The sequence below is a fragment of the Andrographis paniculata genome, unplaced genomic scaffold, assembly GCF_009805555.1.
Source record: "Andrographis paniculata isolate CXL003 unplaced genomic scaffold, ASM980555v1 Contig5END, whole genome shotgun sequence".
Classification (NCBI taxonomy): Eukaryota; Viridiplantae; Streptophyta; class Magnoliopsida; order Lamiales; family Acanthaceae; genus Andrographis; species Andrographis paniculata.
Window position 1 is genome coordinate 1,591,042 of NW_026137595.1, and position 27,954 is coordinate 1,618,995.

The window sequence follows — 27,954 nt, forward strand, 5'->3', positions numbered from 1 at the left end:
TTTGACCTTTCCAAGAATAAAATTTATTTATTTTTTTTTTTTGAGTTTCTTGGTAAATTCGGAATTTGGAAATTGAACGTGTCGAATATAATCGTGAATATACGAAAGAAACTCTACAGTAGACGTGGCTGAAACACGTGATCTTGGTTTACCTCGTGTTAATTATTTTTGGTTGCACAAATGTCCGTACGCGTGTTGTGTGTATGATTCGATATTTACTTGTCCTTATATATACCTCTCGGCGTGATATAATTAGGCAATATAATTAATTTTGGTCCCAATATAATTAGAATTTATCAATTTTGTTTCAATATAAAAATTTGATCAATTTTAATTTCATTATAAATAATTTTAATCAATTTTGGTCCTATCATTAAAAAAATCTAACGAAAATTGTTGATGTGAACATAACGGAAGTGACGTGGCAGTTGACCCGAAAAGTACACGATCATGTACAATTATACACGAGCATATTGTTACACGGTCATGTATATTTCAGTGTATAATTATACATGACCATGTTGTTACAAGGCCATGTATAATTTTACACGGTCGTATACATTTATTTTTTAGTCTAAAATTTTATTTTGTTGTTATATATTTTTTTAAAAAAATTATTTTAAATTTAAAATAGTTGATATAGTTAAAATGTACAAAATCAATAGTAATCATAATATAATTAAAATTTATCAATTTTAATTCAAATATAAAAATTTATAAGATATATTTTTTTGAAAGGTTTTGTGTAAAATTCTATTATTAATAAAAAAAATTTCCTCTTACAAACATCCAATTACACAATTATTTTTTAATTTTGTATATTATAATAATATTAAAAATTAATTTATTATTTCAATACAATAATCAGATGTTTGTAAGAGAAATTTTTTTGATAAATAGTAAAATTTTAAACAAAATCTTCCAAAATAACATACTCGATAAATATTTATATTTAAACTAAAATTGAAACATTTTAATTATAAAATAAATTTTATTGATTTTTTTTTTCATTTTAAATATATCAACTATTCTAAATTAAAAAATATAGCAAAAAAATAAAATTTTAGACCGAAACAGAAATATACGGCCGTGTAGAATTATACATGGCCGTATAACAACATGGTCATGTATAAATACATTGAAATATACATAGTCATGTAACAACATGACCGTGTAGCAACATGGTTATGTATAATTATACATTGAAATATACATAGCTATGTAACAACAGGGCTGTGTATAATTGTACATGGCCGTATACTTTTCAGCTCAGCTGCCACATCACTTCCGTTATGTCAACGCAAAAAATTTTCGTTAGTTTTTTAACGGTGAGACCAAAATTGATTGAAATTGTTTATAATTGGACCAAAATTGATTAAAATTGTTTATATTAGAACTAAAATTGATGAGTTATATATTGGAACCAAAATTAATAAATTTTAGTTATATTGAGACCAATTTTTTTCTCTTTTCTTTTTGTATCCCTAAATTATATATTCATTTCAAAATATTATTCATTTATTTTTACTATCTTCCTTAGTATTTTTAAAAAATAAAAGTAATTATACAGTAGTAATAGAGCCGTCAAAATAGGTTAAGTTCGTCGGGTTGGTCCGCACCGCCTCACTTTTTAGTAAAATTGGGTTGTGATTTTGTAAGTCCGTTAAAACGCGTGAGCTGTGGATTGAGAGTAAGTTAGTCCGCAGTGAGATGGGTTAGCCCGCAGACCAAATAAATATAATAATTAGTATTCATTCGTATCAATTAAATATATATATATTTTTAATTATTTTTTACTGTCACATTTAAAAATTATAATAAAAGTAATCAAATATTAATATAAGAATATATTTAAATTTTATGTAAATTACAAATATACCATTATAAATATAATTAATTTATAAATAGCGTACAAAGAGAAAAAAAATCAAAATCATCTTGTATAGTTTATTTAATAAATAATGTATATTATTAATTTTAATCTACTGAAAATATATATTTTTAGTTAAAACGAATAAAATTAACTTAAATAAATTAATTAATATTGGTTACACGTTGCTTTTATTTTCTATTATTAATGTCACTCTTATTTATTTCGATTTTTCTTCAGTTGTTTGTTCGTTTTCCATGTTATTGTTTTATAATATTTTTTAATTCTAAAATCTAAAAATTCATAAAATTAATTATGATTTATTTGTAAAATATTTTTTATTATTAATTTTTTTTTAAAAATACACTAACTAATAATATTTAGAATTGAGTTTTTTTTTATAGTTTTTATATTTATTTTAAAATATTTATTATTTAAATTCTAAAATAAAACTATTTTAGTTATTTTTAAATATTAATTACGAAAATATTTATAATATTACTCCCCCGTCCCACATAATTTGTCCCTATTTTCTATTTTCGGCCGTCCCACATAACTTGTCATTTCTATTTTTGGAAATATAATTATGCACTTTAATCGCATTTTAAATTTTCTTAATTTTAATTAAACTATTTACTTATGTTAATCTTAATCTATAATTATTTTTATTAAATAATAATTATTTTTAATACACTTTTTAATTACTTACTAATTATACTTTACCTAAATTCTCGTGTCTACAGTAATACATCTATATTACATGGGACGGACGGAGTAATATTTTTAAAAAGTCAATGTACTAGTCCGCTTAGCTCGCCACCCGTAGATGGGTTTGATTGGGTTGATGAAATTTTGATCTGCCTCGCCGCGGATTAGCCCGTAAACAATCTGCTTCTTTGCGGGATATGGTGTATTGTGGACCAATCCGCACCGCTAGCCCGTTTTGACAGATCTATACAGTAATACTAAAATATCTTTTAAATTATAAATATATCATTATACATATAATATAATAACAAATTTAAAAAAGAGAGATTACAATTTATTAAAACAATTTTTTATTATATATATTTTAACAAATAATAATTAATTTGTCATTATTTTTTTAATTTATCAACTTTTTTTTTATTATTAAATTTTAATAAATCTCTTATAATATTCCTATTTTATTATATTTGCCATATTTTTATATTAAAACATCCGCGCTCAAATTGATTGCATAATTAACTAGGACGAATGAGGTATTTTTATCCCATATATATACATATATATTTTATTTTTATTTTAGTATTAGATATGTTATTATTATTATTTTTTAAAATGTTAAATAATTTTTTTGAAATTTTAATATTACTCATTAATTTTATTTTTTTTTAGAAAATATCTTACAAAAATATATTTAAGTTTGTTATAGTTTGGAATTGATTTGATATAGAACATTGATTTTTATGAAAGAAAATAATATTACTTTCTTCAGGCTCTACGAGTCACATTTATTTTTTTGGACATTGATATGTGAATATTAATTACTATATCAAAATATAGTACAAATTAAGATAAAAATAAAAAGTATTTTTATTAGTGTCTTATAATAGAGAAAGATATTTCTACATAAAAATTATACAAATATAAAAAAATTTTAAATATCAAATATAACGACGCAAAAGGTAAATTTATAGACAGACGAATAAAAAATATATTTTTATTAAAAATTGTAAAAGGTGAACAATTTCATATTGAATTTACAATCAAACAACTCTATATAAACAGAGTTTAATTTTTTGTAAAAACGTATTATATTAGATATTTATTCCTTTTTAGAAATTAATAATACCAAATATTTAATTTTTTTTCTATAACTTTCAAATTTTAAAAAAAATATAGTAAAAGAAAATAATAAATTCTCCTGTCTTTTTTAATACTGCACTTGAATTGTGACACATTATTAATGCATGACTTATAGTTTTATTTTTTAAAAAAAATATATGTACTTAGTAACATTAATTTCATTCTTCCATTTTATGTTTTTGCATTAACGGAAAATATATTATATGATGATGATGATACTATTAAGCTTACTCATTTTAAAATTTAATTTAATTCAAATTTGAGTAACACATCTTAGTTTAAAATTTTACCACATTTTATGGTAAGAAATTTATTTGTAATGATCGTAGCATCCATATATGCATGTCTATTTATTTGTTTTACCACATAATTTATTTATTTATTTATTATTATTTATTTTTATATATATACTAAAATATAACATGATGATTGTGATGGAATAAAATGCAATAATATAAAGATCACAAAATTTCAAATATATATTTGAGTGGCTATTTTCTCATTACTTTATTCCTAAGTGAAATAGTCAAAAAAATTGCGGGTTCAAATCTATTCCGGTTTGAATTCGAAACTGGATAATGGATGTGGGTTGGGATCAACCCGACCCGAATAAGGGAACCTGGGTTTGGTGTCCGGATCTCCTTTGCTTTATCTACCTACGTTCGTTATTAGCTTGAAACAACGGGCGCCATGAAAGATGAGGAGATGAATTTAGCTAAACCGGCGCACGGAATTTCATGATGATTATCGTGTTCCTATGCCATGCGAGGGAATTTCAATGCTGCCATCGACATCACAACCGTTTTTTGCCATTACTGCGCCGGACGGAGGACCTGCGGTTGGGGGGAAATGTCGTCGGGATGCAAATGTTTTTGTTGGAGCAGAGTCGCCGATTACGTGCGTCCTTGTTCGGAATACTTCACTCTGCCCGACGCGATCCCGCAATGGCCGCAAGGTAATCCCTCCCTTGCTACGCGTGAGGTTTTTGATCAATATGACAGGAGATTAAGATATTTCGCTCGTGTTGAATTTATGAAATCCTTGTTTGTCCAAGGCATGATAGAATTCATGCGTTTGTATCTCCAAATGTTGAGCGAAAATAGAAAAACGGAAAAGGAGAACGAGAGGAGACATTTAGGGGAATTACCTGTTAGCATTTTGATCATTGCTGATGCATTTTGGTACTTTTTTGGAATTAGGGTTTATAATCGATGCTTCCTTTGAAGAAAGGTCACCTAATTCAGAAATTAGGGCTTTTCACCATACGATTTTCTACTATTCCTGCTATGGATCATCCTTTCAGCTGATTAAATTTCAACATACAGGTTCTGGATTTGCTACCTCTAGGATTAAGTTAGGGGCAATAGAAGTTTGCCAAATAACTAAGTTTGAGTTCATCTGGGGCTACAACTTATCCATGGATGGCAAAAATGGTGTTAGCTTCTACAAGCCTGATGGCATTCCTGATGGATTCTTCTGCCTCGGCCACTACTGCCAATCCAACGAAAAGCCGTTATGCGGATACGTTCTTGTTGCCCGTGATGTCGACATTCAAGAAGACTGCTGCACCCCAGCCCTGTCGAATCCGGTGGATTATTCGTTAGTGTGGAGTTCAGAGGAGGGAGGCGAAGAGAGCTTCGACGGATGTGGTTACTTCTGGCTTCCCCAACCTCCGGAGGGCTACAGAGCAACGGGATTTCTTGTAGGCAACAATCCGAAGAAGCCCGACTTGAATGAGATCAAATGTGTTCGCGCTGATCTAACCGATCCCTGCAAAGTTCAGAGCCAGATATTATGCACACATTCGAAGCTTTCAAAGGCGCCGCTCATTGTTTGCACTACAAAGCCTCTGCACGCCGGAATGCAGGGGAGAGGCGTTAGTGTCGGGACTTTTAATTGCAGCAGCAGCAAAGGGTTGATAGACAACGAGCCGAATGTCGTGTGCTTGAAGAACTTAGATCATTCCCTACACGCAATGCCGAACATGGATCAGATTCACGCACTCGTCAGCCATTACGGGCCTACCATTTTCTTCCATCCAGCTGAGGTTTATCTCGCATCCTCTGTTTCTTGGTTCTTCCAGAACGGCGCGCTTCTGTACAGCGCCAGTAACTCGGCAGGCGAGGCTATCGATGCTGAAGGCTCGAATCTCCCGACAGGAGGCACCAACGACGGGAAGTATTGGCTAGACTTACCCTCGGATAATCGAAGAGCGAAGGTTAAACATGGAAACTTAGAAAGCGCGAAACTATACGTACATGTGAAACCAGCTATAGGCGGAGCTTTTACAGACGTTGTATTGTGGATCTTCGCCCCCTTCAACGGGCCGGGAACTCTCAAGTTAGGCACGATGAACATCGCCTTTACCAAAGTCGGCCAGCACGTCGGCGATTGGGAACATGTGACTCTTCGGATAAGTAACTTCACCGGCGAGCTATGGAGTATGTATTTCTCGCAGCACAGCAGCGGCGAATGGGTGAACGTGACCGATTTGGAGTTCATCAAAGGTAACAAGCCAACCGTTTACGCGTCGAGAAACGGTCACGCGAACTTTCCTCATCCCGGCGACCATATCCAGGGCTCTCCGAAGCTTGGGATTGGCGTTAGGAACGACGCGGCGCACAGTAACTACTCGATCGACTCGAGCAACAAATATGAAATCGTCGCGGCTGAGTATCTCGGCGACGGCGCTGTCGACGAGCCAGTGTGGCTACAATATATGCGGGAATGGGGTCCGAAAGTCGTCTACGGGTCCAAGACTGAGCTGGATAGAATCATCAACAGTTTGCCATTGATGGTTAGATGCTCCCTGGAGAACATTCTTGGGAAGCTGCCATTGGAGCTGTATGGAGAGAGAGGTCCTACGGGGCCTAAGGAGAAAGATAACTGGATCGGAGACGAACGATCGTGACCGTCCATCGGTGTATATTCTTGAAGATCATCTTCATTCCATCCAACGGCTGTAAGCCACCGGAGAGCGTCTCCCTGGATTGCGAAGACATTGGTAACGTATGTTTTCCGCTTTATGGGTTAGAGAGGGCTTCACTGTAAATAGTTAACTAACATTGTATTGATGATTATTTGATTTTAGATTTAGCTACTATATATATATATATCGAATTGATTGTGGTGATGAGAGAATTAGCACTATAATGATTTTTTCAGCCGTTACGATATATAATTTTATAGCACATGTGTTTATTTAATCCAATAAAGATGGTCTTAAATAAAAATATATAGCTGTGTAGGATTGAGGGTGTTTGGTAGAGAATTTTTTAAAAAATTTTTAACTTATTAAACAGTTGAAAGTTGTTTGATTAGTCCAAAAAAACTAATTTAAGTATTTCGTAAATTAATTTTTTTAAAGAGCTTTTTGGACCAAAAAAACTAATTTTTAAAAAGCTAATATATCCAACTTTTTCATTTTAATTTTATTTATTTCTTATTTACTCTTAATATTCATTTATTTATTTCATACATATAAATATATTTTTATTGCAGTATTTATTAATTTTTTAAATATATTTAATTTATTAAATTGCAATTTTATTTTTAAATTTAAAATAATAACTATTATTAATTATTTAGTATAAGTTATTTTATTTATAAAATATATAAATTTATTAAAATTAAATCAAATAAAAAAGACAAATATTACTTTTATTTATATATTTTTCATTATATAAATTTTACATAAAAAATTAATAAACAATAATTAACATAACAAAAATACATATACAAAATATTTATTAATTTATATTTTACACAATTTTAATAAAGAATTATTATTTTTTAATAAAAATATTTTTCTTAGATTTAAAATAAAAAAATAAATACTTTATAATATTTTTACAATTTTTAATAATTAATAAAACAAAATTTAATAAATATTAAAATAAAATGAACAAAATTAAATATTTTAAAAAGTAACATATAAATATCTTTAATTGTCATTTTACGTATAAACAGTTAATGTCAAACCGTTGTTTTACCAAACACTTTAATACAAACAGCTAATTGAATCAGGTAGTCAAACCAACTAATTGAATTAGTTAACAACTAATAACTAATTGAATCAGCTAGTCAAACCAGCTAACTGAATTAGTTAACAACTAACAGCTAATTGAATCAGTTAAAAACTATCAGTTAATTACCAAATGCACCATTGATATATTTTTCGCGTTGAAATTAATTATAATATGTGTTGTGTGAGATTATGCCATATTTTGTTAATTAAGGTGGTGTTGTTGTAATTAACATAATTAATGTATTGTGTATTGTATCATATTTTGTATAGGGCTATGCAGTCGTGTGACGTGTATGTTTATATATATATTGGTTGCTAGTTTATATGTTGTATTTTACGAATATAATTAACAAATTGTCTATTTTATATTAGTTTGTGGTTTACATTGTGCCAAATTTTGTGTATCAATAAATTAATAATAGTTCAAAATTTTGAAGCCTTTAAAATTTATTTATCTATGACTTGTCTTGTCGGGAGCATACTCCCGAAAATTAGTGGCGAAGAATTCTCATGTCATATAAAATAATAATATTTCGTTCGTTCCGGAAAAAGAATATTATTTATTTTTGTAAGTATATTTTTAATATTAATACTCCATTCGTCCCATTAAAGGGTTCCATTTTCTATTTTCGTTCGTCTCAAAACAAGGGTATCATTTTCTAATTTAGTAATTGTACTATTTACTTAACATAATAAATATTCTTTTAACTTACAATATATTACACAAATGTCATCACCTTTATATTACACAATACTAATAAGGATATTTTCGTCTCTTTTTACTACAACTTAATATAATACTAATATTAAAAAATCTACGTGCAAAAAACAAACGTTACTCTTTATATGAGACGGAGGGAATATTATATTAATTTGTAATATTCTCTTCCCATATCTATGTTTTTGCACGTAGTTTTATAAATATTAGTATTATATTGAGATGTAAAAATAAAGGTAAAATAATCTTATTAGTAACATTTGTATAATACTCCATCCGTCCCATAAAAGATGTCTTATTGGGAGTGGACACAGAATTAAAGAATAATAATATTTAATTGAAAGTAGGTATAAAATATAAGATAAAAGACTAAAATACCCTTACTTTTTGAATGATTTTAAAAAGTAAGTCAGAGTAATAATTTGGGATAATTTGAAAAAGTAGGAATAATTTTGTTATAAAGTGAAGACCACGGTTACTAAATAAAAAAACAAGACAATTGTTTCCTATTGAGACGGAGGGAGTATATTGTAAATTGTAAGAGTATTTGTAAGCTTAGGTATGAATAAATATAGATTTTTAAGCAACATAAAAAATCTAAAAATATTTGTAATAATATAAAAATAATAATATTTGTATAATACTCCATTTGTCTCGTTTACTATTTTTGTCAATCCCAAAACAATAGTCTCATTTTCATAAATAATCATATCACTATAAAACTATCTTTACTTTTTCATTATTATTACACAATTGCCATTACTTTTTACACTAATACACTCACAAAAGCAAAAAAAAAATTAATCCATATTTTTTACCCACTATCAATATAATATAAATATTTTTTAAATCTCATGTCAAATACAAATCAAATTATATTTTGGGACGAAAGGAATATATTATATATTATAAAAAAAGTATATATTATATAATAATTTTTACGGATATATGAAACGTGCAGTGAACTGTGCAGAAAACTTGGGTTGGGAGCAAGGGTTTGAATGTTTGTTGGTACGTTAACAATAGGCAGGCAGGGTACCGTTAGTGGGTCCCACTTAAAAGGCATCTGGGAGGAATTTTAAGCTGCATTGCAGCGCACAAAGCCGACACTGTGGGCCCTTCTCGACCTTTCCTCCGCCATTTTTTCTACACTTCACCCTTCTCCACTCTACGTGACCTCAACTGCAAGCAACCGGCCAAACCCTCCTTCAGTTCCGCTCCTCCTCTTTCATGCCTGCCTTCATAATTCTCTGATTTCGTCGTTGATTCTGCGGATTTCGATGAGAGCTGCGGTTCAATTTTGCGCCAGTGGCGGACTGGTTTCGGCGGCGTCGGAAGGGGAGGGTAGTGTGGTGATGTCATCTGAGGAGTCTTCGACGTATCCGGATAGCTCTGGTTTGGATTTGGGGCTGGGATTGAGTCTAGGGTGTGGGGATGGTGGGAAGGGTAAGATAAAGATGGCGGCGGCGGTGATCGGCGGAGATTCTTTGGAGCAGTATGAGAGGATGTTGACTGTTGAGGGTTTTAAGTCCTTGATGCGTGATAGAGCTTCGTCGTTGTCGTCGGAATCATCTTCGTCCTCTTCTTTTAATAAAGTTAATAATAATGGCTGTTGTGGCACCAAAAGAGCTGCTGCGTCACCTTCCTCGCCTCCAGGTCGATCATCGGTTAGGTATGGATATTGTCGATTAGAGATCGCATCTCCATGTCTACTTTACTTTCTTTTCTTTTCTTTTTTCCCCATTGGTAGGGGTTTCTATAATGCCATCTGCACTGCTTGTGTGTTATCTTTTGTTCACACGAAACTTCTCGTTGATCGCTTATTTTCTATTTATTCTGTATTATTTTATTTCTTTGATGAAGAATGTTTCTCCTTATTCTTCTTCGATTGCTTCTTTTCACCAGATTTCAATTTTCATATATTGCAATTGGCACCCCATTGTGCTCTTCTTTCTACGCTCTCTTTAACATCCGCTGTTTGATTATATATATTGTCAAGAATGTGAATCGCATTAACAGCATCTCGATGTAACATTGAACTTTGGAAAACAATGATAAGATGAGTAATGTTATCAACATCAAACGATTGATTGCTGAGTAGCTGTTTAGTTCTCATGTTTTTCAGCGTTTCCGTTTAAAGCAATAACGACTGCTGCTCGAATAGCATAGATTCAGTATCTGGTGGACTCCTCTCTTCCTTCATTCCTTTATTTATAGTATTTATTTACTGATTTAATTTGTTGAAGCAGTCAGGTTGTCGGATGGCCCCCAGTCAGAACAGCATACAGAATGAGCAGCCTGGTGAATCATGCCAAATCACCAGTCACTAAAGATTTTTTCTCAGCTGTTAAAACCAGGACTGATTCCAATCACAATGGCAACACAAATGACACTGTTAAGAAGGAAAAAAGGCCTCATAAAACTTCTTTGTTTGTAAAGGTAAACATGGATGGGATCCCAATTGGAAGAAAAGTGGACCTGAGTGCTCATAGGAATTATGAGACTCTAGTTCATGCACTGGATGACATGTTTAAACTCAGCACAGCAATGGGGTCAAGACGTAAGTTTCTGTTCTTTGAACAATTGCCAAAAATCCTTCTGAAATGTTATACATCTGCATCAACTTATTTGGCTGGTGGCTTATTTTTAGGATCCCATATGGCAGAGCATGCTGTTTTGTCTGGTCGAAGACAATCTTTAAATTTGTTGGATGGCTCATTCGACTTTGTGCTAACCTATGAAGATAAAGATGGAGACTGGATGCTTGTTGGTGATGTTCCATGGAAGTATGTCTTTTCATATCTTTTCTTATTATTATTGTTTCTTATTATTATTATTTATAAGCTGCTTTCCTCGTATCCTTTAGTATTAGGAGTTCCAATGAGCCACATTCCCTGTCTCTAGAATTTTATATTTCTTCATTTCCCATGTTTCAGTTTGTTTCTGAACTCTGTGAGGAGGCTTCAAATCATGAGGACAGCCAAGGCTAATGGACTTGGTATGCACATAACTTTTTGCTGTCTCACAAACTTGATAAGACATTTTTATATCTGTAATTGGCCTTGTACTCATTGTCCATAGTGGGTTCTGCCTCAGGAAGTCATGGAAGAAACAGGACACAGCAACTGTAGTGATGTAGCACGCTTCTGAAACTAGTTCTTGTAGAAGCATAACGCTAAAGAATCGAGACACCATATACCATGTGTGAAGTTTATGGAGCAACAATCAGTATGGGTTCTTGTTGCTTACATCAATTTGTTCCACTTCTTTAACTGACTATACAAACACATCTTATACCTGTCCAAAGGAACACACTTGTGTGAAGATGCCAAAGCTTCTTTTGTTTATGTTTGTTGGATATGTATACATGGTAAGAGCTTTCATTTGATAGACACACTGTAATTATGGGAGTGATTAGCTGTTCACTTTTTGGTTTTTCTGCCCTCATAATATAATCTGGAAAACATCACATCCTTGTTAGAAGGAAGTAGTATATTGTAACAAGCTGCTGGTATGTCTACTACTAGTTTCACGTTTCATTTAATTATCATTTCGATTTAGAATTCTCTTGAATGTTGTTAGAATGTCATCTTGATGATGAATCCCTTGATGCAATACAGTGTATTAGGTGTGATTATGGTGCTTGTATGACTTCTCTAATGAGTCTGAATCTAAATTGCTAAATGCCGAGTGGTTTACTTCGATATGGTCATAAACATAAGTAAACATGCTGTTCTTTAGTGATATGAATAGAAGTGGTTCTTGCATGCTTCATGGCAATGCCATCTTAGGATTTAGGCTGTTTGTAAAAATTTGATCTGTCAAGCATTAGATAGAGAAATTGAGGAAGAAGTTTCAGGGCTCGATTGTCCTAGCATCAGTGTAGTTTCCTTACATGTTGGATGCCATAAGGTTATGTGCATACTCTCCTCTAAATTCTAGACACAAGGTATATCTGAAAGTACACAAACTGAAAGAATTAGTACAAATTCAATTGCGTAGCTAGGTACAGATGAAAAACTTAGAAATACTATCTTGGTGAGGAACAAGAATCCATATTACTGTACTCATAGAAATCCATTCACAGGTGAGGTGCTGAAAACTGGCCTGTCTCTGTTAGGATTACCGTTCCCTCCTTCAGTACTGCTGCTTTTTCTCCGTGGCTTTGCTTCTCCGAGCATAGATAGAACATCCCTCATCGATGGTCTGTCTTTGGGAAGCTTGGCAGTGCAGAGAATAGCAAATCTTAGAACTAAGAGCATCTCTTCTTGGACATGTGTGGTTGTCCCCACGCTTAGGTCTAGAACTTCTACCAAAGACCTGCCATCCCTCATCTTCTTCCGTATCCATTCCACTATGTCGACAGATTCTCCAAACTCAGGTTCCAATGGCCTCTTCCCTGTCAGGAGCTCCATCAGGACTACTCCATAGCTGTAGATGTCACTCTTCTCATCAACTTTCAGTGTGTAACCGTACTCTGTCAGGCAGGTATCAAATAATAACACTTTTAGTACATATAGAATGAAACTGTGGATTGATCTTTGCAGATGAGAAGAACTTACCAGGAGCTATGTATCCGTAAGATCCTGCTACTGCTGAAACTGTTTCATTCTTTTTTAGCATCATTTTTGCCAATCCGAAATCAGCAAGTCTCGCTTCGAGATTGGCATCAAGCAATATGTTATTTGACTTGACATCTCTGTGGATGACAGGTGGATGGCAGTCATGGTGGAGGTAAGCCAGGCCCTGCGCAATTCCAACTGCTATGTTATACCTGGAAACCCAGTCGACGAGCAAAGTTCCTCCCCCTTTTCCATGTAAAGCCTCTCCAAGGCTGCCATTCTGCATAAACTCGTATATGATCATGGCATCTGAGTCATTGTGCAGAAATCCCAGTAGCCTGACGATGTTCCGGTGCCTTAACCTCCCTAACAGGTTAACCTCTCTGACCAGGTAGTCATTAGTTGCTCCCATTTCAATATCATGTTTGGATCTCCACAGTTTCTTTACCGCAACAGTCATGTTCAGCCTCTGTATCACAGCTTTGTACACGGTTCCTGTTGCCCCCATCCCAATCACGTTGAATTCCTTGATACAAGCCAGGATGTCACTGCTGTTGAAACCAAGTCTCTGGAATGCCATCAGTCTCCAAGGCCATTCCCCATTGCCTGTTTCAAATCTTCCATTGAAGCAATGTCCATCCTGCCATTTCTTGTACATATACCGAGCCACAATGGCTGCTATGATCAGGGTAAGTAGAGTTGATATTCCAATTATCCATCCTGTGATGATGTGTTTTGCCTCCAGGCCATGTTGCTTTACTCTGTACGCTGCATTGTGTGAACAAGGTGGGAGTACACCACCGCACAGTCCAGCGTTGCCTGCGAGATCATCAGGATTGATAGTCCTGAGCATGCCATTGGATGGGACAGGACCCTCAAGCCTGTTGTAAGATACATTGAGCATTTCCAGGGCTGGAGAATTTCCAAAATTTTCAGGGATCCCACCTGTCAGAGTGTTGTTTGACAAATCCAGGATTGCCAGTGCCGGCATCATCGCAATTGGCTTTGGGATTGGCCCTTCTAACTGGTTGTTCTTCAGATTCAAAGTCACCAACCTCTCGCAAGAGGCAATACTATTCGGAATACCTCCTGTAAAGTGGTTCGATGAGAGATCAAGCACAGAAAGCGAAGGACAGTCCTGAAACTGATCTGGGATTTCTCCCACCAAGTCATTCCTTGAGGCAATGAAGCTTTGAAGATTCGGAAGCGATAGAATTGAGGAAGGAAGCAATGACTGCAGGTGATTCCTTGACAAATCAATGAACGAAAGAGAAGTTGAAGCAGAAAGATCCTTTGGGATTTGGCCAGTGAGGCTGTTGTTTGCAAGTTCCAGTCTTTGAAGCTTGTTGAGTCTACCAAAACCAACTGGGATTGTGCCAGAGAGGAGATTGTTTTGCATCCTGATCCGAACTAACGAAGTACATGCTGATAAAGTGCTCGGTATTGAACCAGTGAAGGCATTGTTGAACATGATGAGCTTAGTCAGGTTTGATCTACTGCACAATGAGGTTGGAATTGACCCAGAGAATGAATTGGATGAGATATCCAGCCACTGGAGAGGAGAATTCTTGCCAAGATCACCCGGCAAAGGTCCAGACAATGTGTTGTTCCAAAGCTCTAGTACCTCCAGATTAGCCAATCCCCCAATTGCTGCAGGAACTGAACCTGATAGTCGATTACACATTAGATTCAGTAGCTTCAAATTCTTGATATCAGCTATCTGAACTGGAATTTCGCCCGACAGCTTGTTATCAGACAGGTCCAGAAATTCCAGGGAAGTTAGGTTACCAAACTGCATCGGAATCCTTCCCTCGAGATTATTATTGTACAAGAAGACCGTTCGTAGCTGCTTCAGTTTTCCAAGTTCACCTGGAATGGATCCTCCAAGATTGCAGATTGCCAGGTCAAGATACTTGAGATTGGTGAGGTTTCCAAACTCAGGTGGAATCCCACCTTCAAACTCATTGTATCCGAGCACAATAGTCTCCAGGGACGACAATTCCCCAAGCTCTGCCGGTATTCGGCCTGTGAGGTTATTTCCTGACAGACCAAGATACTTCAGTCTCCCCAAGTTCCTGTAAATCCCTGGAATGGGGCCTTCAAAGAAGTTTCCCCTGAGATCCAGGCTCTCAAGCAAAGTAGCATTCCCAAGATCTTCCGGAAGATAACCTGAAAAGTTATTTCCAGAAGCATTCAACGATACCAATCCAGCCACCATTCCAAAACCGGCAGGGAACAGATCAGCAAACAAGTTTTGGCTCAGATCAATGCTCTGAAGTGCAGACAAATTAGCCAAAGATTTTGGCAGTGGCAAGGAGAAACTGTTGCAGCATATGTTGAGAGAAACCAGGTTGTGGAGCCCCTGAATTTCTTCCAACAAACTTCCTGTAAGATTCATGTGGGAAAGATCAAGCCTTTCGACAGCTCCATCCAAGCTGCATTCCACACCAGTCCATCCACAATGTACGGTGGCATTGGCCGCTGCATTGTCCTGCAATTTCCAGTCTTTGATACGTCCCAGCGGATCGATCAAGCTTGATCGTATTGACAGGAGGATCGATTGCTCACTATCCTTGTCAACACTTCCGACTACAGAGCGACATAAAACACTGAAGGAGAACAAGAACAGGAGAAGTAATCTACTTTCCAATTTCATGGTTTGTTGTTCTTCTAACTTTTAGTCCATTTTCCTTTTCCAGTGATGGGGCCGGAAATAGATGACAGCAGGTTATCTGAAAATTGGAGGGGGCGGAGAAGAAGACTTCCGGTTAGTCAGTTTCTGACATGTATAGTACAAATGCTTCGATGCATATCGAAATTCATTGGCTGTTGAATATGATTTCTGCTTGATATTTTCATCAGAAGGGGTTGGGAGATCTTGAATTGTGAAACCAGCTGTGTTTGGATATAAAAATGGCTGGAAAATTTTGGCCTTTTCTTGGAATCTATTCCGACAGAAGACATGGTGAGAATGTGTTGCCATTGCTGTTACTTTAAGTTAGTCTTCTTCTTCTTCTTCTTCCTCTTCTACTTGTCAAATTACTATATGTTCTCTGGTTCTGGGGTCCTGGGAGCTTCCAAGAATGACGGGTTTTGATTTGATTTGCTTAAGTCACAAGCACACCATTAAAAAGTCACTTTAGTAATCTTTTGAGATCAGTATATGTATGCATGTGAAGATAGTTTTGAGGTGTGTGATTCATGAGAATGTTTTGGTTAGAAAGGTTGATTTTCACTCTTTTGTGAGATGAAAGATTGTTACTTTTTTTTTTTTTTTTTTTAACTTTTTAGTGCACTGTCGAGTTTAATAATTTAAATATTATTATATTCATGGGTCAATATTGTTAGTGATTTGGATCATCAGTTTCCTAAAGATCAGTTATTTTCTGATACAGGGCAGCTTCCAAGAACGACGAAAACATCCATGTGCCTTGCAACTCCCGGGATCCCGGGTCCCGGGCGGTTATTCGTGTGAGGGCAAACAGATACTGACACCGTACAGATCATACTGGAGTTCAGTTACCGGGAGCCTCCCATCCGCCGCTTGCTCAGACTTTCAGGTACCACAACAAGACACACATCATTAACAAATAATCAAATGCAAAATAAAGACAAGAAATTAATCAGCAAAGAAAATGGTCATAAGTGGTTTAGTTATTGATAAGAATTCATGACTCACGAATCACTTAAAATGGACAGATTGGTTTGTTTGGAAACATATATCAGAGAATCTTTCCATGTTAAAGAAAGTAAATAACAAATCATCATAACCAAAAATACATGCCATGCTGCTGCTTCTTCTTCTTCTCACAAACATACTAACCCCATTTCTTTATAACATACTAATAAACTTCCAAATTTCACATGCAATACCCTCAAAATAAATAAATAAATAAAATTTGGTGACTTCATTCACATGTAGACATGTGAAGGAAATGATAAATAAATAGGGAGGAGTGGTGTGGCACTCTCACTCACTCACTTTGCTCAACTCTGTTTGCAAATCCTCCCCATGTGAAAACCACTACTACTTCGCCTTCTTCACTTACTATTTTCATTTATTTATTTATTAATCCTTTGCCCCTTTTGCAATTTCTTCTCAATTATTAGAAGGAGAATTTTATTATTAATTTCTAGCTTTTCTTTTTTTTTTTCTCTCTTTGATTATTTTGACGCAGTAGCACTGGCACGTGTGTCCCACGTGGAGGCCTGGAGGGTGGGGGACCAATGCTTCGTGATCTAACATACTCTGTTTGGGCTTCCACAAGCTTATAGTCCATGGGCCTCATAGTTGGAGGATAGGCCCAATTCATAAAAGCCCATTCATCGGCCCAAATATTATGGAAGCGTCACGTGTCTCTTCTCTAGATTTCGCGGGCTACGATAATTCGAGAGAGTGAAACAGTAGTGCGACGAAAATGATCCAATCCTCTCGAATGGCTGTCGTTATTACACACCGCTCACGTTATCATCTCCACTATATATGTACGTATGTATAATCCTCTCTCTCTCTCTCTCTCTCTAAAATATTTTCTTAATCTAAGAATGGCAGCGCTGCAGTATCTGGCTTTCCCTTCTCCAATTTCTCGTTGTTGCAGTTACCCGCGCTCTGTCTCAGGTATCCTACTTTTTTTTTTTTTTTCGTTTTTTTGTTTAGCATTTTGTGAATATTTGCTCTTTGTTTTGAATATGGTGTGTGCGATATTTGGGCAATTGAGAGGAAATGTATGTGTTGCCTATGGATGTACTTTCGTTCAGTGTGTGCTCTTTGCGAATTCAGAGAGTATTAGGGTTTGGAATTTGAGAACTATGTTGAATTATATAGCAATTCTAGAAAACGTTGGCCCAATTCTATTCTAAATTCATAGTTGCCTTTAATTCGGTGATATATGTGAAGTTTCAAATGTGATATTTAGATTTATTATCCAATCCCTAATCATCTCCTTGTTCTATGTTAGGATTTTCGATAGGAGCTATTAACTCTAGCTTGGGTTCATCATTCAATGGTCAATTTTTGTGCCTGCGTCAATCAAATTTGTTGAAACAAACCAGAATAAGGAACACTCCTAGGCTAAGTGTTGTGATGATGAAGCCAACGATTCAGTTTATTCAGGGGACTGACGAGCAAACAATCCCAGAAGTGAAGCTAACCAAATCAAGGGATGGAACCAATGGAATGGCTATTTTCTCATTTACAGAACCATCTGTTTTCGACTCCTCTAGTGTAGTTGGTGACATCACCGGATTCTTCATGATTGACGAGGAAGGAACACTCCAGTCAGTTGATGTGAGCGCCAAGTATATAAATGGAAAGCCAGCTGGTATTGAGGCCAAATATGTAATGCGGTCTCCTAAAGAGTGGGACAGGTTTATGAGATTTATGGAGAGGTATGCCAGTGCAAACGGATTGGCTTTTGTCAAGAAGTGAGGCAGTGCATCTTCTTTCCTTGTACATTTTTCAATTTATTCTCCTTGTTGAATTCCATGAGGCTATAATTTGGTGGAATGCAAGTGTTGGTTAGAGGGATGATTTGTTTGCTGCTTGATTCCTATGTTTGAAGGATTTTTGTTTTCCTTGATGAGCATGATAGACTATTCTATTATACCAGATATGTAGTATAGGAAACACTTTTTACATATTCCCCCAATGTTTAATGAACCTGTGCATACCAGGTAGGAGCTGCATGATTAGGTAGATTCAAAGCGATACCTGATATATTGTTAATAGTGCACTAGCTTGACAAGAATATGTTATTTCGCTTGGTTGATAACCATGTCACAGAAATAGGACTTCGAGCCCTGTGTGAACCAGTTGTTTCCACCCATGTCAGATGCCCTTGTGCGAACCTTGTGTCCTTGACCTTTGATTTTTTCTTTGAAATGAACCAAACTCTGTAGATTAGAGTTTGATAAGTGTGATTGAATATCAGACAGTGCGGTCTGACTGTCACATCAACACCCCGAGGCGCCTCCATTTTTAGTGAGTAAATGGAATTGGGGATACCTACATTTGTTATTTGTCTTCTTAGTCTCTTTCTTGTGTCTCCTGTTGTGAAAATTACAGAAAATGAGGGGTAATTGAGACTGAAACCCCTGTTCTTCTGCAAAATATCGTGACAGCTAACATTTCTTTGAGTAATGCTAAATATGTCTGAACTTGGGTACCGAAGAGAGCATAGATGAGTAATGTAGTCATCTGGTTGGATGTCATATATCAGGCCTGGATTGATGGCTCTTTCTGGGTTTACATGTCCTGCTCCAACTGCAAAGAGCTCGGCAGGTTTGTCTCCATCCATTACAGGTTTACCTTGATTATCACAAACATCTGCAGTTGTCATAAGTGCAGATTTGACGGCTGCTGGACTCCAGTTTGAATGAGCTGAATAGATCAGAGCTGCAAGTCCACTGACATGAGGGCATGCCATGGAAGTCCCCGACATTACGTTGAAGTTCACTCTTCTGGAATCTTCTGTAAGGCGACTGGGGCTGAGGTTTTGTGGCCAGGCGGCAATGATATTGACTCCCGGAGCAATCATATCTGGCTTGAGAATTGAAGGATCAGCAAGATTCGGCCCTCTTGATGAAAATCGAGCTACTGCAGGTGCCCTGTATCTTCCTTTAATTGTGCCTCCAAAGATAATTCTTCCTTTAGGTTTTCTAGATGAGTTTATGAAATTTTTTAGCTGAACTGATTCTTCGAAACCTATTAATGTTGCAGGCAGGACATGGACATCAACCGAATCTTCCTCCATATTCATCTCTGTGTTTGCTAGAATCATTGCAGCACCACCAGCTTCTTTCACCACCTGACCTTTCTCAGCCCTCTGGTTTACGCCCCTATCGCAGACTACCATCTTGCCTCTAACTGTTCGTCTTGGAAGAGATCCTCTCAAGCAAAATGCGCTCCCGGTTTTTCCACCTGTGATGTAAACCAGCTCGAACTCTTTTGCTGCAGCTGCAGGTCCCTTCTCAGGGTACATAGACTCTCCAAAGAGGTACTTCCTGTTGCTTAATCGAACAATGGCTGGAAATCTCCTATCAACTGTGCTGGCACCAATGGTAGCAATCCAGGGAGCTGCATTTGTAACTGAGTTTTGGATCGGGCCGTTGTTTCCTGCTGAGCAGACGACTGATATTCCATGCTCCATTGCCCGGAAACTGCCAATGGCTATGACATCATCATAAAATGGCGCCGGGAATCCACCGAGGGAGAGGGAAAGCACATCTACACCATCTTTGATGGCTGAATCTATTGCCGCAAGGATGTCTGAGCTGTAGCAGCCTCTGGACCAGCAGGCTTTGTAAATTGCAGTACGAGCAGATGGTGCCATTCCTCGAGCCTCACCAGCTCCATTCCTAAGGACACTAGCCGAAGGAACTGGCGCTCCCCCAGCTATGGAAGCTGTATGGGTGCCGTGGCCATGGGAATCACGCGGCGATCCATATTCCAGTCTGGAAAAACCCTGTGAAGCCATACGGTGACCTTTCTTGAAGTATCGAGCGCCAATGAGCTTCCTATTGCATTTCGATGCGCTGAAGCCCTGTCCCTGTTGGCATATCCCTTTCCACTTCCGGGGCACCCGAGGCATTCCCCTGTCCCCAAAGCTTGGGCTCTCCGGCCAAACACCAGTGTCGATAACTCCAATGATCGATCCTCTGCCAAATCTAGATGTGATCCAGGCGGCATGATCATTCTTGGTATTCAGCCCCAGGAACTGGTAAGAGTATGTAGTGTGGATCCCGAGCCTCCTGTCAGGTCTCACTGCCATAACCTCTCTGAGCCTCTCTAACTTCTTAACCTCGGGTTTTGATAGATATGCAGCAAAACCTTCCATGGCGGCGCTGTAAGAATACAAAAGGCGTGAAGATGAATCCCCGTCCTCCTCGAGGAAAGAAAGGTGCCATTGAAGCTTAGAACTGAAATGCAGAGATGATGGATGGAGCTGAACAACATAGGTCTGCGAATTGTGTGCATGCAGGCATAGCAGCAAATGCAGCGAAAAGATGGAGAAGATGTGTGAATTGCTGAGTGCCGCCATGGATACAGACATGCATGGTAATTCTGTTTGTTTATGCTTGAAAGTTGAATCAATTATTATACAGACAGCCTAACACCATAGTAGTTTAACGAGGAGTCTCAATATGGGGATTTTTTTGAAACTGAAGTTGCAGCAGGGCTTGACATTACAATACTTACTGAGACGAGACAGGAATGAAAGGGCAGGAAGGGGATGGTGAGGCCCCCCAGATCCTGGGGGAGGGTCTATTAATTACATAAACTCCTTTTTAGTATAGGGTCATCCTTCATGTTCATTCAACATGTGATGGTCCCAACATGTGATGGTCCCAAGTTTTGTTCAGCATATATGCAGCTGAGCTTTCTAGCCGTTAATGAGCTGAGCCGACCCAAATTTTAAATGTTCGTTAACATTCGCAAACAAGGCTCGTGTTCTTTCGTTAAGCTTTCGAGCTCGGTCCGTTAAGAATTTTTGTTGTTTGAGCTCGTGATCGTGTTCGGCTCGATTAAGTTCGTTCGAGCTCGTTTGTCTTTTTTTTAAAAATTTATATATGAATTAAAAAGAAAATTTAAAATTATTTTATTTATATATTTAAAATTAATATTTTATTTAGTAATAAATTATAATTTTATATGTATATATAATATTTATAATAAATATATTATTTAAACGAACGTTTGCACAAAGCTCGAGTTCGTTCGTTTACCAAACGAGTCTATTTATGTTGTTTGCCTCGGCTCACTAACGTTCACGAACGAGCTTTAACCAAGCTGAATTGAGCCGTCTCAGCTCAATTCGTTCAACAGCTCTATCTCCAGTTGACGTCAGGTCAGGTCCCATTTTCACGGGTTTCTCCATTGCTTTCTAAGGATAGCCTGGTGATATCGATAGTGAACTTGTGACAGTGAAGGTCTTGAATTCAAACCGTAACACCTTTAGATGAAAACGCATGGTTCGCTTAATGTTATTTTTCTTTTCAGATTTAGTTTGCAGAGTATTAAATTCTGCTGGAAATTTACCTAGTGCGCACTTTCGGACAGCGGCTGCGAGTTTCCCGGGGATAACACATTGTGTGTTTGTATGTCATATTTTACTTAATTTCTAATATTCATCAATTTTTTTTGCGTTTAAAAACATCAAAAAATTAAAAAAAATCATTTTCAATATTATACTAAAAGTCAATTCTACACATTTATTTATATCATATTATACAACTATTTAAATTTAAAATTTTTACTATTTAAATTCTAATTCAAACTTCATCTCTCTCCAAACAAACAGACAAATGCTTCAATTATGTTGTTTTAGTTGGCCTTGGACTGAATCATTGAAGGTCATACGATAATGTTTGGTTTCAATTCCAATTTACACCTAACGTGTAGCTGAAGGTTTGTGTTTGGTTGAAAGGTTTGGATTTTGAACAACGGTTCTTTTGATGTGTTTCAAATGTAAGAAATGATTTTTGTACCACAATATAGTAAAAAACAAGAATTTGGTTTAATATTTTAAAAAAAAATTAGGTAAAATATAACCTGCAAAAACAAAATTAAATACGATCCGAATCCGAAAACCAAGTACCATATGAAAAATAAATACTTGGGCAAAAAAATAAGCCCAAAAGATTTTTAGGCCGGGCCAACGACAAGTTATAGCAAAGTAAAGTGATCTTCACAGATCATTTAATCATTTCTACTCTACTAACTTATAAAGTGAGAGTGTCTCTAAGACTAATCCTAGTACTTTCAGTTACCTGATCTAAGTAAAAGCTCAACACTCCAACTATGGTCCGCAAGCAACCAATACAACAAATAATAATAACACAAGAATTGGTCCCGTAAGAGATGGTCTGGTAGCGTGGTTGTTGGATTTGTGACCGTGAGGTCATGGGTTCAAACCCCCACGAAAAAGGCCCAGAATATAAAAGCAGCCCTACATTATTTCCTACATTTTTATTTGGTAGTAAATAATAGTACAGCCAGTGCCTCCTAGTTAAGGCAAGGCTGCCAGGATGGGCATACTGAAACTCACTCTTATGCACTATATGCTACATACACAAATTTGTCAGAATCATATGGCTTTTGTCAGTAAACTAAATATATTAATCCAAATGAGCTGAGCTGAGCTGGGACAGCATGGCCAACAGAATAAGTTAAAAGAAACAAAAAGAAGCCACAGCCATGTTATTTCATGAATTTCACACCCCAAAATGACTTGACCTCAAACCCAAAGATCACAGCTTTTCTAATCAACCCATGATTAAATATCATCAATCAAGTATGTATGTATGTATTACACATATGCATCAAAAGGCCATAGGCATGACGGCCACAAAACACTACCAAACCATTTTTAGAATAGGAAAACATTAAGGACTCTGTGTGAAAAAATATATAAATATATCCAAGGCGCAACAATGAATGACCGGGTTTTAAGCAAAGATTATATGAAGTGGCAAATAATATATACCATTCATACCTCATTGGCATCCAAAACACGTGTGCAACCATTGAAGAATGTTGTCTTTGCTCACTCCGCCATGAGTTTTTAGCTGCTTCTGTTGATAAGCTCTCTGGATTAGACTTGTCGGTCTTTTTTGGGTTTAGAGAAGTATGGATCCCATTCATGAGGTCCCATTGCCTCACCATCCAACAAAGCATATTTCCAACTCAGCTCCTCGATGAAATGATCATCATGGCGCCCATCAATGATATCCTTCCTCAGCTTTGTGACCTTGTCAATAACTGCCTGAACAGCTACATCGAAAGCATCTCTGAACATTTCCAGCTTAGATCTGGGGTCGGCATATATCAGCTGTGGGATCAGATTTATGACTGCATCCCTCATTTCCTTCACTGTCTCTGGCGAAATTCGACTAAGCCTTTGCTCTATGCTAACATTTTTTCGGATTTCATCCTCAGGAATGAACACTGAATACAAGGAATAGTTCTTTGGCAGGTGCCAGGTGTACTGAGTGTAAGCAGAACCCGGATGGAAAAACACTGGAATGCAACCAGCCAGCATGGAATCAAATGCTGATCTTCTCGTGTACGAATCCCCTTGAGGCTGTAAGCAGAAAAGAGAGCTTTGAAACATCTGCATAATACTGCTAGGCGAATGACACTTGCTTTCCCCAAAATCGCACTCCAACAATTTGCACACTTCCGAATTCTTGCATTGATCAATGATCTGACCACGAATAGATTTCACATTGCCTGGACGAGGAGCACCTGCAAAACAGAAAAGATACTTCCGTTCAAGTCTCCTCATCCGGTCCTGCCAATCAGATACTTCACTATCCTTAGCAGGATGAAAGTAGGTTGGGTATGGAATCCCAAAATCATTTGCATTCCAAGGACTTGATTCCACCACAAGCATGGACATGTTCTTGGCAGCCGGTAAGAACAGGAGCTTGTTTCCCCAATCCGTTTCTTGGTCAGTTAATCGCCTGAAATCCCATGTTATCCTACCCGCAACAAGAAAGTGATCCCTTCCCCCCATTATACTCCACTCGGGTCTCTTCATAAGCCAATCGACCAAATCCAAAGAAGCAGCATCTCTAGTCGATGTATTGTGCCCCCAAAGATACCTCGCAATATCAAAACCTGCATAGAACGGCACAAAAATAGCAGCTGCTAGCGACGAATCCTTAGTCAAGCAATCATATTGCTTCATCCTGTTGTTAAATATCACATCCACAGCAAACTGATTCGTAGCATACCACCCAGTATTTGAGAAAACCCCCTCGACATTTTCCAAAGGAGGGCCAAGCCCAGCATTTGTGGTGAACTTACACATGTTGGTCCACAAGCTAAGACTCCTACACTCCTTAAGCATATCCTCATTGAACCTCGGAGGAAGATCATGAACATATATATACCTCCCTCCACAAGGATCACTCTTATTTTCCACAGTTCTCAGTGCCCTCATAAAAGGATAAGTCTGCATCTCCTGACTAGACTTTTCTTTATTGTTCAATCCCTTCGGTAAGGATTCTGCAACTTTTGGCTCAATTTGATCCATGGTTTTGTTTCTAGAAGAAGTATCAGTATGATGAATGCTGGTAGAGTGACTGACTGTGGAGGGATTGGGATCTACAGGCAGTGTGTTTATTGATTGGATCGTAATGGAAGAGAGATCTAATTGAGGCGAAGAATCGACCATTCTATTATCACTGAACACCACAAAATGGAAGAACAGCAAACAAATCCAAAAGAAAGCAGACAATGAGGCCAATAAGCAAACCCTAGAGCACTTACTCTTCGATTGCCCTTTCTCCATGACTTCGCCCGACGGTAGAAGCGCCGACTGGCGGCGTCTCATCAGATTCCGGCACACACTTCAAAAATTCAACAAATTCGCCACAACGACAGGAAAGCCACACTCATTGCGTACAAATATACAGAACATCAAAACTACGAAATCTGCACATAAAATTCTCGCATCGAGCATCCACTACCCGACGAAACCCTAAATCTTCAGCTTAGAGTCGAGAATCCTATAGAAAAACTTCATGCGCGACAAAATTTACAGAAGCAAAACAGCCTCAATCGTATACAACGGAGAAACGAAACATAGAAGTAGTTGGGGATTAACCAACCAGAAGAATCAACTGGCTTCGGTGTGCGACGTCGTCAATCAACATAAGCAAAACGAAACTTCCTTTCATCTTACTCAAATTCCAGAAAAATCAGCGAACCTGGCGTACACCGACATTCCATGTGCGCGTTCCAGACCAAAACAATATACACAGAACGCGCAAATTTAGAGAGAGAGAGAGAAGAGAGGGAGGGGGGCGAGCGGACAACCGCCTACCATCAGCGTCACATAGATGATAGGTGTATGGGGGAAGAAGACGCGCAAGTTAGCAAGGAGATACGCGTATGTTAGAACGGAACCCATCTATGTCGGTTGGAATTCCGCCGCTCGAAACGTGGACAGAATTGCAGTTTCAATTTACTGCATTCGGTGCATGTACTCCACACAATGCCGGCCCAATGGGCAAAAATCTTTATTACACCCATTTTTCAGTATATTGTGTATTTTGGTTGATTTAATTTGAATTTGATATTAAAGTAAATATTTGATGTAATATTGTTTAAGAAATAAAAAAATATATAAATTTTTTAGAAAACTTAAAATAAAATAGTAAATTTTGAAATTTTGATGAAAAAAATACACTTTAAATATACATTGAATAAACATAATATATATATACATATACTTTTTCTTCTATTAAATTTATGTCTATTTCATATATATATATATTATGTTTTTTTTTTTTTTATAATATTCTCTCCGTCCGGCAAGAAGGTTGTCGTTGATTTTTTGCGTGTTGATCTTCGAATATTAATTATTATATCAATACGTGGTACAAATTAAAAAAATAAAACAAAAAATTGTTTATTAGTCTCTTATAATACATATATAATGATATTTTTCCACTAAAATATTCAAATATAAGGATACTTTTAATATTAAGTACAATGAAACAAAAATCAAATAACAATCTTTTTGGGGGACGAAGGAAATAAAATAATTATATACTCTCTTCTGTTGATTCTAAAAATCTCATTATACATTTTTTACAAATGTCATTATAATAATAGTAATAGAATATTTTTGTAATTTTTTTTACAATGTTTCATATAATAATTAATATTAACATATCAATACGAAAGAAAATAAATAAATGAGATCTTAAAAGTGGACGGTAGTATTTGTTTTATATTTATTTAAGAAAATATAATAATTATATATATTCAATTTATTTTAAAAAAATATGTCACTTACTTGATATTTCTTAAAATATTTTTATTTTAGAGAACATTAGTTTTAATACCAATGGTGTGTTTATTTGGGAGTTTGGATTTTGAATTGAGATTTGAATAGTAAAAATTTTGAATTTGAATTATTGTATGATATAATATAAATAGGTGTTGATGTGAAGTTTTGAATGTAAAATTGATTTTTAGTATAATATAAAAAATAAAAAATAGATATTTAATTCGATGTTTTTTGGAGAAAAAAAAAAATAGAATGGACATTGGATTAGAAATCCGATCCCCCGAACAAACACACCCTGTACAATACTTGGAAATCTTATTTAGTAACCTGCACCCTCACCACACGCAAGTATTCCCCACTAAAATTTATATAGATGGGGCACAAGCACGATTAAGCTTGGATTAGTTAATTAATTAATTAATTTAAAAATAAATAGGATCGCCTGAATATACTCTCTATCAATTAATTATATAATTCTCCTAAACCACGATTGAAGTTAATGTCTTGTCGAATCGTTTGCTGTTGCTAAAAGTCAACAGTTAAATTTCCTATACTAAACATGTCAAATTTGTCAACGGATTCATTGGGGGGTGTATTAAGATATGTTTTAAAATAATTAAATATTTAGATTATTAAAAATAATATAACTATAAATAAAACAATCATAATAAAAGATAGTATTTAAAAACAACCCAAATGAATAATGTTAATTCAATTTGTTACAGTGCATGGTCTGATTAATCAATAATGCAACCGACCCAAAATTTATTTATTACTCGTTCCGTCGTGAAAATGCGTGTTCATTCGACCGAGCATAAATTTTAATAAAAATGAGTAATAATTGTTATTTTTTTTACAGTAAATAAAATACAAAAATATAATAATTTTTTACTTAAAAAAAATAAAAATATTTTTCAATGATAATTAAAAAAAATAGTGAGCATAGATTTGAACTACTATTTTCTTAAATTTATAAAAAGATTGGTTTCCAGTGATTAAAGGTGCATTTATTGTTTGTCCCAATTGGCAGTCACTGTATTTGTTTTTAACATTATTATTCATCATAAATTCTATAAATACTATTGCTTGATACATTTGATAGTGTAAGGCAATGGACAATAATATTA

At 35.9% G+C, this 27,954-nt stretch overlaps 6 protein-coding genes across 6 annotated transcripts; 3 read left to right on the forward strand and 3 right to left on the reverse strand.

Moving 5' to 3' along the window:
• The first annotated feature begins 4,291 nt into the window (after positions 1–4,291).
• On the forward strand, positions 4,292–6,844 carry LOC127258968 (hypothetical protein At1g04090-like). Its single transcript, XM_051286072.1, has 2 exons — positions 4,292–4,673; positions 5,044–6,844. The coding sequence occupies exons 1-2, from the start codon at positions 4,481–4,483 to the stop codon at positions 6,627–6,629; spliced, it is 1,779 nt and encodes a 592-aa protein (XP_051142029.1). The 5' UTR covers positions 4,292–4,480; the 3' UTR covers positions 6,630–6,844.
• A 2,715-nt stretch (positions 6,845–9,559) lies between these two features.
• On the forward strand, positions 9,560–12,106 carry LOC127259049 (auxin-responsive protein IAA11-like). Its single transcript, XM_051286191.1, has 5 exons — positions 9,560–10,135; positions 10,713–11,023; positions 11,114–11,249; positions 11,400–11,461; positions 11,560–12,106. Exons 1-5 carry the CDS (start codon positions 9,744–9,746, stop codon positions 11,592–11,594), a joined length of 936 nt encoding a protein of 311 aa, XP_051142148.1. The 5' UTR covers positions 9,560–9,743; the 3' UTR covers positions 11,595–12,106.
• Positions 12,107–12,204: 98 nt separating this feature from the next.
• On the reverse strand, positions 12,205–15,681 carry LOC127259094 (MDIS1-interacting receptor like kinase 1). The gene is made up of 2 exons (XM_051286242.1): positions 13,026–15,681; positions 12,205–12,940 (listed from the first exon to the last, which is right to left on the reverse strand). Exons 1-2 carry the CDS (start codon positions 15,679–15,681, stop codon positions 12,531–12,533), a joined length of 3,066 nt encoding a protein of 1,021 aa, XP_051142199.1. The 3' UTR covers positions 12,205–12,530.
• Positions 15,682–17,225: 1,544 nt separating this feature from the next.
• LOC127259050 (photosystem II reaction center PSB28 protein, chloroplastic) lies at positions 17,226–18,604 on the forward strand. The gene is made up of 2 exons (XM_051286192.1): positions 17,226–17,643; positions 17,984–18,604. The coding sequence occupies exons 1-2, from the start codon at positions 17,517–17,519 to the stop codon at positions 18,451–18,453; spliced, it is 597 nt and encodes a 198-aa protein (XP_051142149.1). The 5' UTR covers positions 17,226–17,516; the 3' UTR covers positions 18,454–18,604.
• Positions 18,605–18,675: 71 nt separating this feature from the next.
• LOC127259095 (subtilisin-like protease SBT1.2) lies at positions 18,676–21,064 on the reverse strand. The gene has a single exon (XM_051286243.1). The coding sequence runs from the start codon at positions 21,062–21,064 to the stop codon at positions 18,758–18,760; it is 2,307 nt and encodes a 768-aa protein (XP_051142200.1). The 3' UTR covers positions 18,676–18,757.
• A 2,418-nt stretch (positions 21,065–23,482) lies between these two features.
• On the reverse strand, positions 23,483–25,959 carry LOC127259048 (xyloglucan galactosyltransferase MUR3). Its single transcript, XM_051286190.1, has one exon. It carries the CDS (start codon positions 25,361–25,363, stop codon positions 23,618–23,620), a length of 1,746 nt encoding a protein of 581 aa, XP_051142147.1. The 5' UTR covers positions 25,364–25,959; the 3' UTR covers positions 23,483–23,617.
• Positions 25,960–27,954: the final 1,995 nt, after the last annotated feature.